A 14,324-nucleotide genomic window follows, 5' to 3' on the forward strand; every position below is an offset into this window, starting at 1 on the left:
TAATCAAGTTATTGAGTGCTAACCATGTGCCGGGCACTGTGCCGAATGCTTCACTCGCATTATGTCTTTTGATTCTTTTGTCTCCGCCATGAGGTAGGCACTGTTGTTACTCCCTTCTGGGCAGCTTGCCTAATGGTGATGCCACTGGTAAGAACCAAGACTGACTCCCAGTCCGTCTGCCTTGGGTCATGTACTCACCGTTGGACTGTGCTGCTACCCACTCCTCTTACTTGGCAGGCCAAGGTCTCTCTGCTCGGCCTGGGTTCAGGATTCTGGCAAGATGAAGAACGGGAAGAAGGTCAGTCTTCCTGAGATAAAGGCCTTCCATAGCCATTCTATCCGTCTTTATTCTGTTTCCCAGTTCTAGAAAGGGCTAGTCTGTTCCCCTCCCACTGCTGTCACCTGCTCATTGCCTCCAGTCAGGGCTTCTCTCTCCTCCCCAGTGGTGGAACAGAGGAGGGCTACTCAGTCATGCTCCTCTCCTGTCCTGAAAGCTAGCATGAAGTCCTCTTCAGCCTTTTTGAGAGTTCCTACAATGAGTAAGAGAAGGAAAAGTTGAAAAATGGTTAAGCTGGCTATTATCCAGCAGCCATAAATATATATTTAACCTCAAAGACTGGGCATAGATGCCAGTGACAGGTCTTTATGGGACTTAAAAAAATCACCTGTAGCCCAGAAAAACCATAATTCTGGGCATCTCAGCACAGGATCTCAGTGGAAAATGTTAGGGAAGAATAGAGTCGTATAGAGCCCTGGGGACCCTGAGCAACTTTGCCTCCTAACTGGGAGAACAGGGGGGCCTCAGTCGTGTCTGCGGCCCACACGGGTGGATGGACTGGTGTAGGCAGCAGCCTGGTGTGAAGCACAGGGAATTCAGGTCAGCTGACAGCCTCTCCGAGTTCAGGGGGGACAAAGATGACTGAACGTGGTCCCTGCTTTTGGAGCTTACCTCTGGCAGAGGGACAGGCAGAACAGGAAAACTCCAGTTTCAGTAGGGTCAGTGGTAACGTAAAGGTGAGCACAGAGGGAGGGCCAGTAAGCCCTGTGCTGAGGTGACATTTGAGCTCAGTCTTAATGGACAAGGGCCTCGAAAACAGTGGTGGGAAGGGTGTGTCAGGCAGAGGGAAGGGCATCAGCGAACCTTGCAAGGGTAAAAAGCAAGTGTTGGGTATTAGGAGGGATTACAAAGAGTTTGGTTGCCAAATCTGAACACTTAGGAGAGTTCCCGACATGTGGTTGACCCTTAAATGTCAGTTTATTAAGTGGAGTATAGAGTATGAGGTTGCAGAGATGAGTCTGAAGCCACTGCTGGTTGTCAGTGGTAATACACACTTAGAATTTATTGTATTCTTACTGCATGCCAGGCACATGTGCTGAGTGCTTTGTATGTATTAACTTAGTTAATCCTCACAAGACTCCTATGAGGGAGATACTCCTTTTTGACAGACAGGAAAGAAGAGAGATGAGAAGCATCAGTTCTTTGCTGTGGCACCTTAGTTGTTCATTGATTGCTTTCTCATATGTGCCCTGACTGGGGGGCTACAGCAAAGTAAGTGACCTCTTGCTCAAGCCAGTGACCTTGGACTCAAGCCAGCAACCTTGGGCTCAAGCCAGCGACCATGGGGTCATGTCTATGATTCCATGTTCAAGCCAGTGACCCCACACTCAAGCCAGAGACCTCATGATGAAGGTGATGAGCCCGCGCTCAAGCCAGCGACCTTAGGGTTTCGAACCTGGCTTCTCAGCATCCCAGGCAGAAGCTCTGTCCACTATACCACCGCCTGATCAGGTGATACTCCTGTTTTTTGATGGGGAAAGTGAGGCCCAGAGAGGTTATGTAACTTGTCCAAGGTCACAGGGCTAGTAAATGATAGAACTGGGATTTGAAATATCTGAGTATGATTCCAGAATCCGTCTTTATACTGTCCTGTATGGCCTTTCTGAAGGCCGTGAGAGTGATGGCGTGGTCAAGTCTGCTTTTTAAATAGGCAGTGCTGCTGACTGTACTGCATGCAGAGGGTGGGTTTAAGGGAGAAAGGAGGCTGTGGGCCTCCAGGGCTGTGTGCCAGCACTGAGTACCCACACTCACAGCGTCTCATTCAATCCTCATACCTTATGTAGGTTGGTATCATTAGAGCTGGAGAAGCTGAGGGTCAGAGTAGTTGAATAACCTGCCAAACATCACTCAGTTAGGAGTAGAAGTGGTTTGTGATTCCAGATCCCACTTCTTTTCCGACAGTCTCTGCCCACTCTCTACCTCAACACCCCACAAAAATGACAGCACACCTAGGCAGGGTCCATCCTGTGGTTGGAGGTGCTCCCTCCTTCCCCTGGCAAGCTCCACCTTCTCAGTTTCTGTGGCTGTGTGTGTGTCAGCACAGCCATGCTCTCCACATTATTCATCGAGCTCCGTCGTAACTTACCTGATCGCATACCTTACCTTATCCCATACCGCTCACCCCTCTATCCTGGGACACACAGAAGGTTCTGATGGAGTCCCAGCTGCTGCTGTGGGTCCCTGGGAGCGGGCCTGTCCGTCAGGTGGGCCAGCCAGACTCGGTGTGAGCTCCCTAGGCATTTGGCTCTCGGATTGGTGTATCTGAAGTCTTTGTTTTTAATCATAATAGTTCACATATTTTCTTTCCATGCTGATCAGCTGGAGCCAGCGGGGTGTGGTAGCCAATCTTCCTTTAATTTCCACTGTGATGGATTATCACTTTGTTTAAAATGGTGTTTAATTTGTACCTGTGCCCTGAGGCTTTTAAATATTGAGCTTATTTGATTATTATTGGAAATCAATTTGGATTTCACAATACGTTCAATGAGTTGGACTTAGGAAGAAGCTCTGTGGAGCCTGCAGCCCCATGAACAGGTACCAAGTTTCAAAAATTAAAACATGGTGCCCTGGCTCAGTAGCTCGGTTAGTAGTGTTGTCCCGATATGCCAAGGTTGCAGGTTCGATCCCTGGTCAGGGCACATACAAGAATCAACCAATGAATGCATAAATAAGTGGAACAACACGTCTCTTTTCCTCTCTCTCAAATCAATAAATGAAAACTAAAAAGTGGTGAGTTCTTTAGCCCCATACCCTCAATTTCTTCCTTTAAAAAAACAACTCTATTTTGTCTTCCTTCCTATAGACTGACTCAAAGAAGCAGCTTTCAAAATTTTCCCACCAGAGGGAAGAAGATAGTAGTGAGATTTTTTCCCTGTCCCTCACTGTCACCTGTTTTTTTGTCACTCAGCCTGCTCTTTTATCTTCTGGGCAGAAGGACCCTTTCTTGATCGTGTTTCACCTTGCTTTTCACTTATCCCCCCGCTCCTTCTAGTGGGCCCTGGACCATTGAACAGAATTCCTACTTCAGCAAGATGCTTCTTTCCTCTCTTCTCGCGGAAGGAGCCAGCTCTGGGGTGTGGGCCCGTTCCTGAGAGAGCCCGGGGCAGCGTGGCGCTGCAGCAGCGAGGACAGATGCCTGGGTCCGGGTCTCCAGGGTTTCTTCTAGCACCAGGCAGCCTGGGATATACCACTTACATGGTTGATTTTCTCCAGTCTTTGTAGGTTCAGAGCTAGGGTGTGCAGTGAATGTGTGTGTGACGGGGGTACGTGTTGGAATGGGACCTACATTTCATACAGACTATAGAAGTATAAATGTTCATTGCTCAGAAGGTAGCTTTGAATAAGTTTTGGGATTCAGATTTATAGTGAAGCAAAACCAGAAACCCCTGCCTGCAAACTCTTTTTCGGGTTTCCTGCAGAAGAGAAGGGAGAGAAGAAATAATTCTGCTCTGGGGAAATGCATAATTTAGAAGCCGGCTGCACGTATAAGAAAACAGGCCCTGTCTCTGTGGCGGCTGTCTAAACCCGCCCAGCAGCCAGGGCTCACTGCTCCCTTTTTGTCCCTCGGGCTCGGTGTTTTTCTACCACTGACGGGGCCAGTGCTCCTGGCGCTCCCGCGGGCAGCTGAGGCCCTGGCCTCTACTCCTGCCTGCTTCCCCGGCCTGCCTTTTGTATGTTTTATCCTGACCTGCTACCCCTTCCTTTCCTGGAAATACTGTTCTTCCCAAGAGTGGAGCTGGAGTGTTGGAAAGTTCAAGGGTGTTTCAGTCGGGTTCTGGGCTCTTTGTACACCTGTAATACTTCAACACTAAACAGCATTGGTCTCCCATGAGCTTTGGTTTTACCCACTCCCAGAAGGTGCCCAGGGCGAGAGGAAGGGGCTCTGGATCCAAGGGGCATGCATCCTCCTGCCTCCTCCCCTGTGAGGATGTCCCAGCACTGGGTAAACCAATGCCCAGTGGCAGAGGGGCGTATGAGGGACATGCAGGGTCAGGGGCAGTGACCACTGTTGTCCTTTAGTCTAGCACTGGTGAGTGATATTGACCCCTCAGGGAGAGAGTTTGGGGGGCAACGTGGCCTCAGTGACTGCTATGGGGGGGAAAGGCTGCCAGGCAGGAGGGCAGCTTTTCGTTGGAAAATTTGTACCCAGTGAGGTTTAGAGGGAAAAGAAAGCTATGATTTGCGGACTTTCACTAGACATCCAGATGGTTCCCAGACATAATCCTGTAAGGAAGAGTGGTTTTGTTTGTCTTCCTCCCCAGTCTCTCTAAATAATTTTATCTTCAAAGCATGATACAGGTGTTAATTAGCACTCTGGCTCTCCTTAGAGCTAGGCAAGTGGGAACACCACCCCTGTCAGTGAAGCTCGGGGAGTGGGCAGGTCCAGAAGCCTCAGGTAGGTGAGCCTGAGAGGGCAGAGTGAGTCTTAGACCGTGGGGCCCTCAGACCTTTACTTGGGCGTACCCTGGGAGTCACGCCATGTCTCAATGTCCTTAGTCCCCAATAGAATGAAAGAGCTGAGGTTCTGGTAGGAGAGGTATTGGTACTACGAGAAGAGTAACAGGAAATTTGAGGGTTGAGGAGGAGTTCTGGCAAAATTCACTGTCGTTGTGAATTTTAAGTGCAGGAGTCTATTTTATTGGTTTTGTTTATTCACTTGAGTTAAAAAAAAATGTATTGTGCATCTATTTCTGGGCAAGATGTAGCAAAGGGAATTCTCCCCAAAAAGCTGGCTAGCCATGAGGGAGCTTGCTGGTGGGGAACTTGATGCTTTGTTAGCCCATAAGCGACAGGTGGTGAGGGGTTTATTGTCTCTGCAGGTGGGGTTTCAAGTGTTGTCGGATTCCTGGCATCTGGAAATGGATGGGAAATCCGTATGTGACTGTTGATGTAGTGACTCTCTGGAGGCTGAACTTCTCCTTTTACTTCGGCCATTTATCTTAGTTGGCCCAGAGGGGTTGCCCTTTGGAGCCCTCTCCCAGGGACTGTAGCACATCTTTAAGCCTCGTTTTTTTCTGGGGCTTCCTGGAGTGGTGCACATGCCAGTTTACTGGATGCCCACGGAGGGCACTTAGGGACTGCTGAGAGCGCTGAACCTCCAACTCTGGAAAAACAGCAATTCGGAGATCTCCAGTAGTTTCTCTCTCCTTTCTCGGGGCATCTTGACATGGGGCAGGAAACAGAAGGGTGCCATTTTATGCTATAAATGTTACCCTCTTGGTGGCAGTTGGACTCCCCGTGCGTCGCAGGAAGCCCAGCTCCATCACCTAACAGTAGTCCCCTTATCTTGGCCCTGCAGGCTGCTGAGAACCAGCCCCAGACCTCTGCTTGAGGGTCCTTCCTCTGAAGACATCACCAGTGTGTGGAGCCTGCCGCACACCCGACCCCTGCCAAACCACGGCCTTTACCTGTGTCTTCCGGTGTTTCCCCTGCGACCCATCCTGTGGGAGTGCCTCGTGGGCCACCCCAGAGTTCACCCCACGCTCAGCGGTGCCAATGGTGAAGATGACAAGATCTAAGACTTTCCAGGCATATCTGCCCTCCTGCCACCGAACCTACAGCTGCATCCACTGCAGAGCCCACTTGGCCAATCACGATGAACTCATTTCCAAGGTACAGGTTTCCAGCAAGGCCTTTGTTGCCTTCCCAGGGGAGGGGGAACTACTGCCCCTGAAGTTGCGGAGGTTTACACGCTATCCCCAAAAAGCCTGGGATGTTTGTACTCCCCTCTTCCATATAGGGAGTGCTGGCCCACAGGACTGTCTCATTGAACTGAGAAACACTTGAGTTGGAGAGAGAGTGTGCTATTTCAATTTGTTATTTTGGAAAGTAGATGTCATCCCTGTTGGAGGCTGTGGGGAATGGCGGCTCATAGGCCAGAGGGGAGAGGGGCCAGGGAGGGATTGGAGTCCTCTGCTTGGCTTGCTTGGCGTTAAGTTGGCAGATGAACACTGGCTAGCGTGCTGCCCGCCTGGAAAGTGAGTTTGAGGAATGGTGATGGGGCCGAAGTATCCTGTAGCAGGGTTTTTAGTTGGGATGAGAGAGGGTATTGCCTTCCAAGCCCCTGAGAAGGCCAGGAGACTTGCCTTTGGGAAGGACCAAAAGTGGCTTGGGAACAAGCTGACTCAGGGCCTGTGGGGATCTTTAGGGCTTTTGCGTGAAGTGACACAGAATGGCATTGGAGCACAATCAGAAGAAAAAGTGGAACCCTGTTTTTCAGAGGAGCCCTGGCATCTTCTTCCTAAAGTTGGGGTGGGGGCGGGGAGTTATTAATAAATAAGACAAACCCCACATCTCAGTTGTGCAATCAAGGAACTGGCTCCTTCAGGCAGCGTTCTCAGCGGAGCTGCTTCCCTCCTGGCCCTACATTCCCAGGGGAGGAAAAACAGGTTTTACTGGGCTGCGTGGAAAGGAGGGAGATTACGGGGAACTTTTCCCTTTAAAATAAAAAACCTCCTTCCTCAGAACCTGCACTACACGCCACTAAAGTGAGAAAAAGAAAAAAAAGAAAGCTTTATGCAGACCCAGACTAAGCTAAAAATAAAAAAAAAGAAAGAAATTGCTAGAAATGGTGGCATCACTTTCCTTGCCTCTGGCTTGGCAACCCCAGCCAGAGGGATGAAGGATCCACTGTTCTAGAACAGTCCTGTCCAGCTGGCTCGTTTGACAGGAAGGACGCGGAGCAGCCCCATCTGTGGCAGCAGGGCTCTTCAGTCGGGATGGAGGGTGGACCTCCTCCTAGGCCTCGCCCAGGGTCCAGCCTTTCATAGAGCTTCAACCTGGGGGCCTCGGGGCCCTGGCATCCGGCCCACTTCCCTTCGCTAGGTTTTTGCCAGTTACTCTCCTTGATGCCATTTACGTTCCCTGCCAGCCTATGGCTTCCTTCTCTGTCACCAAACTCCTCTTGTCTCAGAGTCCTTGCATCTTGGGGAACTTGCGCCCGGGAGTTTGGCGGTGGGGAGGCTGTGGTGGTGAGGGGGACAGGACTCGGTCCTCTCGGCTTTGGAGGAGTGTCTGCAAGCTGGGAAGGAAAATGTGCATTGTTGTCTTATTTCTGAAAACCTCCAGAGAAAGTGGAAGCCGAGACATTTTTTTTTTTTAATACCAGGAAGAAGTACTCTGTCTCATAAGAAATTGAGGTACCAGTTAAAGGTATTTTAGCACCTTCTCTGTACTATAAACCAGTGGTCCCCAACCTTTTTTGGGCCATGGACCAGTTTAATGTCAGAAAATATTTTCATGGACTGGCCTTTAGGGTGGGATGGATAAATGTATTACGTGACCCAGACAAGCGTCAAGAGTGAGTCTTAGATGGATGTAACAGAGGGAATCTGGTCATTTAAAAAAAAATAAAACATCGTTCAGACTTAAATATAAATAAAACAGAAATAATGTAAGTTATTTATTCTTTCTCTGCGGACCGGTACCAAGTGGCCCACGGACCGGTACCGGTCTGCGGCCTGGGGGTTGGGGACCACTGCTATAAACTGCTGCTTGACACTTAAACTGTTATCTCACTTACGTTAAACCTCACAAGAAACTTACATTTAAGGTAGGAGATATTAGTCATGTTTTGTTTTGGACGGAGAAGTTGATACTTATAAATGTTATCCAAGAACTCAAGTTGGAGGCTCAAGGAAGAGAGAGCAATTACTTGGAGCGTGTTCGAGAAGGATTTCTGGAAGAGGTGGGCCTCCTAAGATGGGCCGGAGCGAGTGTGTGGAGATGGTGACAGCCTGCAGAATCAGATCTCTCTCTGGCCTGGTGTACAGCGTTTTGAATGCCTCGGCAGTGCCTACCTTTTGAGTTAGATCTCCTGCCAGTTCCTTGCTTTATGTTCCAACCACTTGGAACTTAGCGACATTCCCTGAATGTGCAGGTAGGGGGACCTCCGGCTGCCGGCTGCCGCCCCTCAGCCCAGAGCAGCACTTTTCCTCCACCTTCCCCCCTGGAACTCTTACACATCCTTTTCCACCTGGGCCATTTCCTGCTAGCTTTGTATCTCTGGGTCAGAGTCCGACTCAAGAGCTCAGTGAATGATCACACAAATGAATGGAGGAAGCCTGAGCTTTGGGAGAAGACAAGAGATGAGCAAAAGAGACTTTGTTGGCCTCATGTCCTCTTTTCTGCCCCTTTTGGGGCAGAAAGGCTCATTCACAAATCCAAGCCAAAGTCAGCACAGGCTTCAGTTTCATTGGCTACAGCCGGGGCACAGATGGGGTGCATTAGAGGCTGACGATTTAAAGAGCTGGGTTAGCTGCCTGGCTGGGGGAAGGACCTAGGGAGCTGTGGCTGGCGCTGCACAAAGATTCCTTTATTTCGCTCCGCAGCCACCCCTGGCTCTAAATAATCTATACATTCTTATGCAGGTTGGCTTAACAGAAAGATCATTGCCCCAGCCTCCTCCTCAGAAAATGGGCCTTTCTTTTCATTTTGTTTGCCTCTTCCATTTAAGAAAGTTCAGGCAGAGAATGTTTCTCCTGTTCTCCCCTCTTGACATAATCGCATGTGGTTTCAGAATCTGCCCGGTGGGAGTTAGGAGCTGGGAAGCAGATAACTGGAGCAGCAGTGTAATTAAATGATCTGTTGCGCTTGTAATAGAGCCTTTCATCTAGAAGCTTGACATTCCATTGTTTGGTCTTAAAAAAAAAAAAAGTGAGTCTGCCTTCATTAGGAGATGATGACACAAAGGTCCAGAGAACTGAAGCTCTGAGTAGATGGCTAGCAGAGAAGTGGGAACAGAATGAGGACCTTGGGCTCTCTGCCTACCAGCGTGCTAAGCCCATGTGGAAGTGTGTGATTGTCAAGTTTTAAACAATTAGAACTGATATTAACAAATGATGTAAGGAATCTCGCACCGTTTCACCTTCCCAGCTAGCTCTTAGATCCCTAGAGGCCTAGTTGCCTGGAATCAACAGTCCAACCTCTGAGTCTCCGTTTCTCACGAATAAAATGAGTGAGACGATATTTGCTGTGTCTGACGCGCAGCAGCTAGCACAGTGTGCCTTCACTGTAGCTGTCCTGTGCGGTAGGCGTACCTCGTTTGAGGGTGTGTGTCGGGGGGAGCAGGTTTACCTCACTGGGTTGTTATGAGGTGGATGAGATCACAGATATGTGGGTGGTTTGCAAATCAGAGAGCTCCATGCAAGTATAAAGTAGTTCCTCTGCTTCTCTTGGCCTTGCTGTCCAAAAAAAAAAAAAAAAAGAAAGAAAAGAAAAAAGGCAAGGCAAGGGGTGGTTTGGAGGGGATTGTACTTGCCTGACAGCAAGCAAATTTAGATTAGCCAAGATGGTTCTGCTTTAGAACATGGAGCGCAGGAGTTGCATATAGAGGGAAAGGAAATAGGAGGCATCGGCAGCAAAGTTGCACAGAAAGGTCCCAGCATTTGCTCTGTAGGATGGTGGGTGGGGTGGGTAGGTGGGGAACTCTGAATTGATGACAGAACTATCTAGGGAATGTGCTGAGACATCCTACAGCGTCCTTCTTGGGGGGGTGTGGTCTAAATGCTGAAGTGTTTGCATGCAGAGGTAGTTTGAGTTGGCATGATGTTGTTTCTTTTTTTTTTTTTTTATAAATTTTATTTATTTATTTATTTACAGAGACGGAGAGAGTCAGAGAGAGGGATAGACAGGGACAGACAGACAGGAATGGAGAGAGATGAGAAGCATCAATCATTACTTTTTCATTACTCGTTGCAACACCTTAGTTGTTCATTGACCGCTCTCTCACATGTGCCTTGACCGCAGGCTTTCAGCAGACCGAGCAACCCTTGCTGGAGCCAGCGACCTTGGGTACAAGCTGGTAAGCCTCACTCAAACCAAATGAGCCCGCATTCAAGCTGGCGACCTCGGGGTCTCGAACCTGGGTCCTTCCGCATCCCAGTCCGACGCTCTATCCACTGCACCACCGCCTGGTCAGGCCGATCTTGTTTATTTTTCTTTTTTCTTTTTCTTATTTATTTATTTATTTATTTATTTATTTATTTATTTATTTATTTTTATTCATTTTTAGAGAGGAGAGAGAAAGGGGGAGAGAGAGACAGAGAGGGAGAGAGAGAGGAGAGAGAGACAGAGAGAGAAGGTGGGGAGGAGCTGGAAGCATCAACTCTCATATGTGCCTTGACCAGGCAGGCCCAGGGTTGCGAACCGGCGACCTCAGCATTTCCAGGTCGATGCTTTATCCACTGCGCCACCACAGGTCAGGCCCGATGTTGTTTCTTAATGGTGCAAGCCCCAGGATAAAAATATACCTTGGATATAAAATAATAATGGTTTCAATTGGAACAGTTAGTTGCCCTGAGTGAGAACAGTCTCAATGCTTATTTCAGTAGGTGCGTTATGGAAACCTGGATCTTCGCAAAGCTTTTCCCAGAAAGGTGTCTTGTCTGTTGTCATTCCCCTCTCTCTCACCTGCTGATCCTTTCGTGGAAATGTGGAGGGGGCCATTTGGGAATAGTGAAGAGGATTAATCTATCATGATCCCACTCTAGGGCTTCATTTCAAGACGCAAGTTGCTTTTGTGTGCTGGATGCTAGGAGGCTCTGGAGTGGGGGTCCAGTGAGGGTGACAGGAAGAAATCTTTTGCTCACCCTCCAAAACTATAGTTTACTATGTCAAATCTGTAGGTCTGTTAGCTTCTGGTGACAAACCCAGAACTCCCAGAGTTGCAGATCATGGAGCCCAGGCCCTCCTCAATGGGAAGCAGGCTGTGGGCAGCCGGTGGCCGGCGCGCGGTTGCACAACCTCAGAGGCAGGTGTCTCCACATCCCACCTGCTCTATGTGAAGCAAGTACTTTCTGTACTTGCTTTCAAGAGTGGGGCCTCCTGCTGAGGTGGGGAGCTTTTAGGAGCAAGTTCTTTTTGTTCTTTGTGGGGTTCCACTGGTGTTACAATGCTGGCATTTTCCCTTCTTGCTGAGACATTTGATGGAGCATTGCTCTCATAATTCTGAGAAAAGTGGAAGGGAACAAGATGTTCTGAAGCCTTGCATTAATCTAGTGGTTGCTGAGAGGCTCACTCCACCTCGGTTTCCCACCTCTGCTTCTTAGCACTAGTGTTCTATACCAGTGATCTGGAAAAGACTTGTATCCTAGCACAGTGGCATAGAGGTAGGGGCCTGCATGGGTGTACAGAGATCTGACCTCTTTTTTTTTTTTTTTAAGTGAGAATAAGGGAGATACAGAGACAGACTCCTGCATGCACCCCGGCCAGGATCCACTGGACAACCCCCGCCTGGGGCCAATGCTCTGCCCATCTGGGGCCACTTAACAACCGAGCTATTTTTAGTGCCTGAGGTAGAGGCTTCATGGAGCCATCCTCAGCTCCTGGGGCTGATACACTCAAACCAATTGAGCCATTGCTGTGGGAGGAGAAGAGAGAGCGAGAAAGGGGAGCGGGGAGAAGCAGATGGTCACCTCTCCTATGTGCCCTGACTGGAAATTGAACCTGGGACTTCCACATGCTGGTTTGGTGCTCTACAGCTGAGCCAACCGGCCAGGGCTGCTCTGACCCAGTCTTTCTGCCCCTTGAGGATTCATGTCTCTTAATTCCTACCAGCCACCAGTTTGTCTTTATTTTATTTTTTTTTACAGGAACAGAGGGAGAGTCAGAGAGAGGGATAAATAGGGACAGACAGATAGGAATGGAGAGAGATGAGAAGCATCAATCATCAGTTTTTCGTTGCAACACCTTAGTTGTTCATTGATTGCTTTCTCATATGTGCCTTGACCGAGGGCCTTCAGCAGACCAAGTAACCCCTACCTTGAGCCAGTGACCTTGGGTCCAAGCTGGTGAGCTTTTTGCTCAAGCCAAATGAGCCCGCGCTCAAGCTGGCGACCTTGGGGTCTCGAACCTGGGTCCTCCACATCCCAGTCCGATGCTCTGTCCACTGTGCCACCGCCTAGTCAGGCCAGTTTGTCTTTAATAAACAATAAAACTAACTCTCCAAAATACTATTACAACTATTTGTGTCCTGAAATTTTCTTTTTTCTTTTTTTTTTTTTTTTGTATTTTTCTGAAGCTGGAAATGGGGAGAGACAGTCAGACAGACTCCCGCATGCGCCCGACCGGGATCCACCTGGCACGCCCACCAGGGGCGACGCTCTGCCCACCAGGGGGTGATGCTCTGCCCCTCTGGGGCGTCACTCTGCCGCGACCAGAGCCACTCTAGCGCCTGGGGCAGAGGCCAAGGAGCCATACCCAGCGCCCGGGCCATCCTTGCTCTAATGGAGCCTCGGCTGCAGGAGGGGAAGAGAGAGACAGAGAGGAAGGAGGGGGTGGGGTAGGGGGTGGAGAAGCAAATGGGCGCTTCTCCTATGTGCCCTGGCCGGGAATTGAACCCGGGTCCCCCGCACGCCAGGCCGACGCTCTACCAATGAGTCAACCGGCCAGGGCCTCTTTCTCTTTTTTTTTAAAGTGAGAGACAGAAAGAGAGGGACAGGACAGACAGACAGGAAGGGAGAGAGATGAGAAGCATCAATTCTTCCTTGCAGCACTTTAGTTGTTCATTGATTGCTTTCTCATATGTGCCTTGACCAGTGGCGGGGCTCAGCTACAGCAGAGCAGTTGACCTCTTGCTCAAGCCAGTGACCTTTGGACTCAAGCCAGCAACCATGGGGTCATGTCTATGATCCCATGCTCAAGACAGTGACCCTGTGCTCAAACTGGTGAGCCTGCGCTCAAGCCAGTGACCTTGGGTTTTCGAACCTGGGACCTCAGCATCCCAGGCCAATGCTCTATCTATCCACTGCACCCCTGCCTGGTCAGGCTCTTTTTTTTTTTTTTTTTTTAATTTTATGAAAAAATAAATACAGGAACAGAAATTTATTTATTTATTTATTTTTATTTTTTACAGAGACAGACAGAGGGATCAATAGGGACAGACAGACAGGAATGGAGAGAGATGAGAAGCATCAATCATCAGTTTTTCATTGCAACACCTTAGTTGTTTATTGATTGCTTTCTCATATGTGCCTTGACCGTGGAGCTACAGCAGACCGAGTAACCCCTTGTCTAGCCAGTGACCTTGGGTCCAAGCTGGTTAGCTTTGCTCAAACCAGATGAGCCCACGCTCAAGCTGGCGACCTCAGGATCTCGAACCTGGGTCCTCGGCATCCCAGTTCGATGCTCTATCCACTGTGCCACCACCTGGTCAGGTGGAACAGAAATTTTTTTAAACATAATTTCTAAAAATCTCGTTTCATTTTCTCTAAGTACTCGGAAATTTTAGAGTATGCATTGGATTCTGTCAGTAGTATTAATGACTGCTATGTCACATGAAACAGACTAAATCATAAAGAACATGTACAATAAGAGGTTTCATTTTGAGCCCTGGCTGGTTGGCTCAGTGGTAGAGTGTCGACCTGGCATGCAGGAGTCCTGGGTTCAATTTCCAGCCAGGGCACACAGGAGAAGCACCCATCTGCTTCTCCACCCCTCCCCCTCTCCTTCCTCTCTGTCTCTCTCTTCCCCTCCTGCAGCCAAGGCTCCATTGGAGCAAATTTGGCCTGGGCGCTGAGGATGGCTCTGTGGCCTCTGCTTCAGGCACTAGAATGGCCCTGGTTGCAACAGAGCAACACCCCAGATGGGCAGAGCATCACCCCTTGGTGGGCATGCCGGGTGGATCCCGGTCGGACGCATGCAGGAGTCTGTCTGACTGCCTCCCTGTTTCCAACTTCAGAAAAACACACACACACACACACAAAAGATGTTTCACTTTGATAATTCTTGAAAATTATATTTTGAGTTCTAATTTTATCAGTGATAAGATTTTGGGTATCCAGTGGATATATGCCCATGATTTTTACAAAAACCATGATTTAATAAAATTAATATTTTTATTCTAGCAAGATGAGAAAGAAACAGATTGTATATAAACCTATAAATGTTTATCTCATAAAAAGTGAACTTTTTGTTTTTAAAATAGTGGGACCAGAGTGATTGATGAGCTTGAAGCAACAAAAGGTTGAAGACAATGCATATGGTAGAG

General features: G+C 48.9%; 1 protein-coding gene across 3 annotated transcripts in view; it reads left to right on the plus strand.

Moving 5' to 3' along the window:
* YPEL2 (yippee like 2) overlaps positions 1-14,324 on the plus strand; it is a 66,641-nt gene that overhangs the window by 14,762 nt on the left and 37,555 nt on the right. For all 3 annotated transcript variants that reach the window (XM_066363134.1, XM_066363136.1, XM_066363135.1), the window contains one exon: positions 5,637-5,950. In XM_066363134.1, the coding sequence (XP_066219231.1) occupies positions 5,834-5,950 (117 nt within the window). In that variant the 5' untranslated portion in view covers positions 5,637-5,833. The remainder of the gene's footprint in view (positions 1-5,636; positions 5,951-14,324) is intronic.

This window comes from Saccopteryx leptura, chromosome 2, assembly GCF_036850995.1.
Source record: "Saccopteryx leptura isolate mSacLep1 chromosome 2, mSacLep1_pri_phased_curated, whole genome shotgun sequence".
In the NCBI taxonomy this organism is placed as follows: domain Eukaryota; kingdom Metazoa; phylum Chordata; class Mammalia; order Chiroptera; family Emballonuridae; genus Saccopteryx; species Saccopteryx leptura.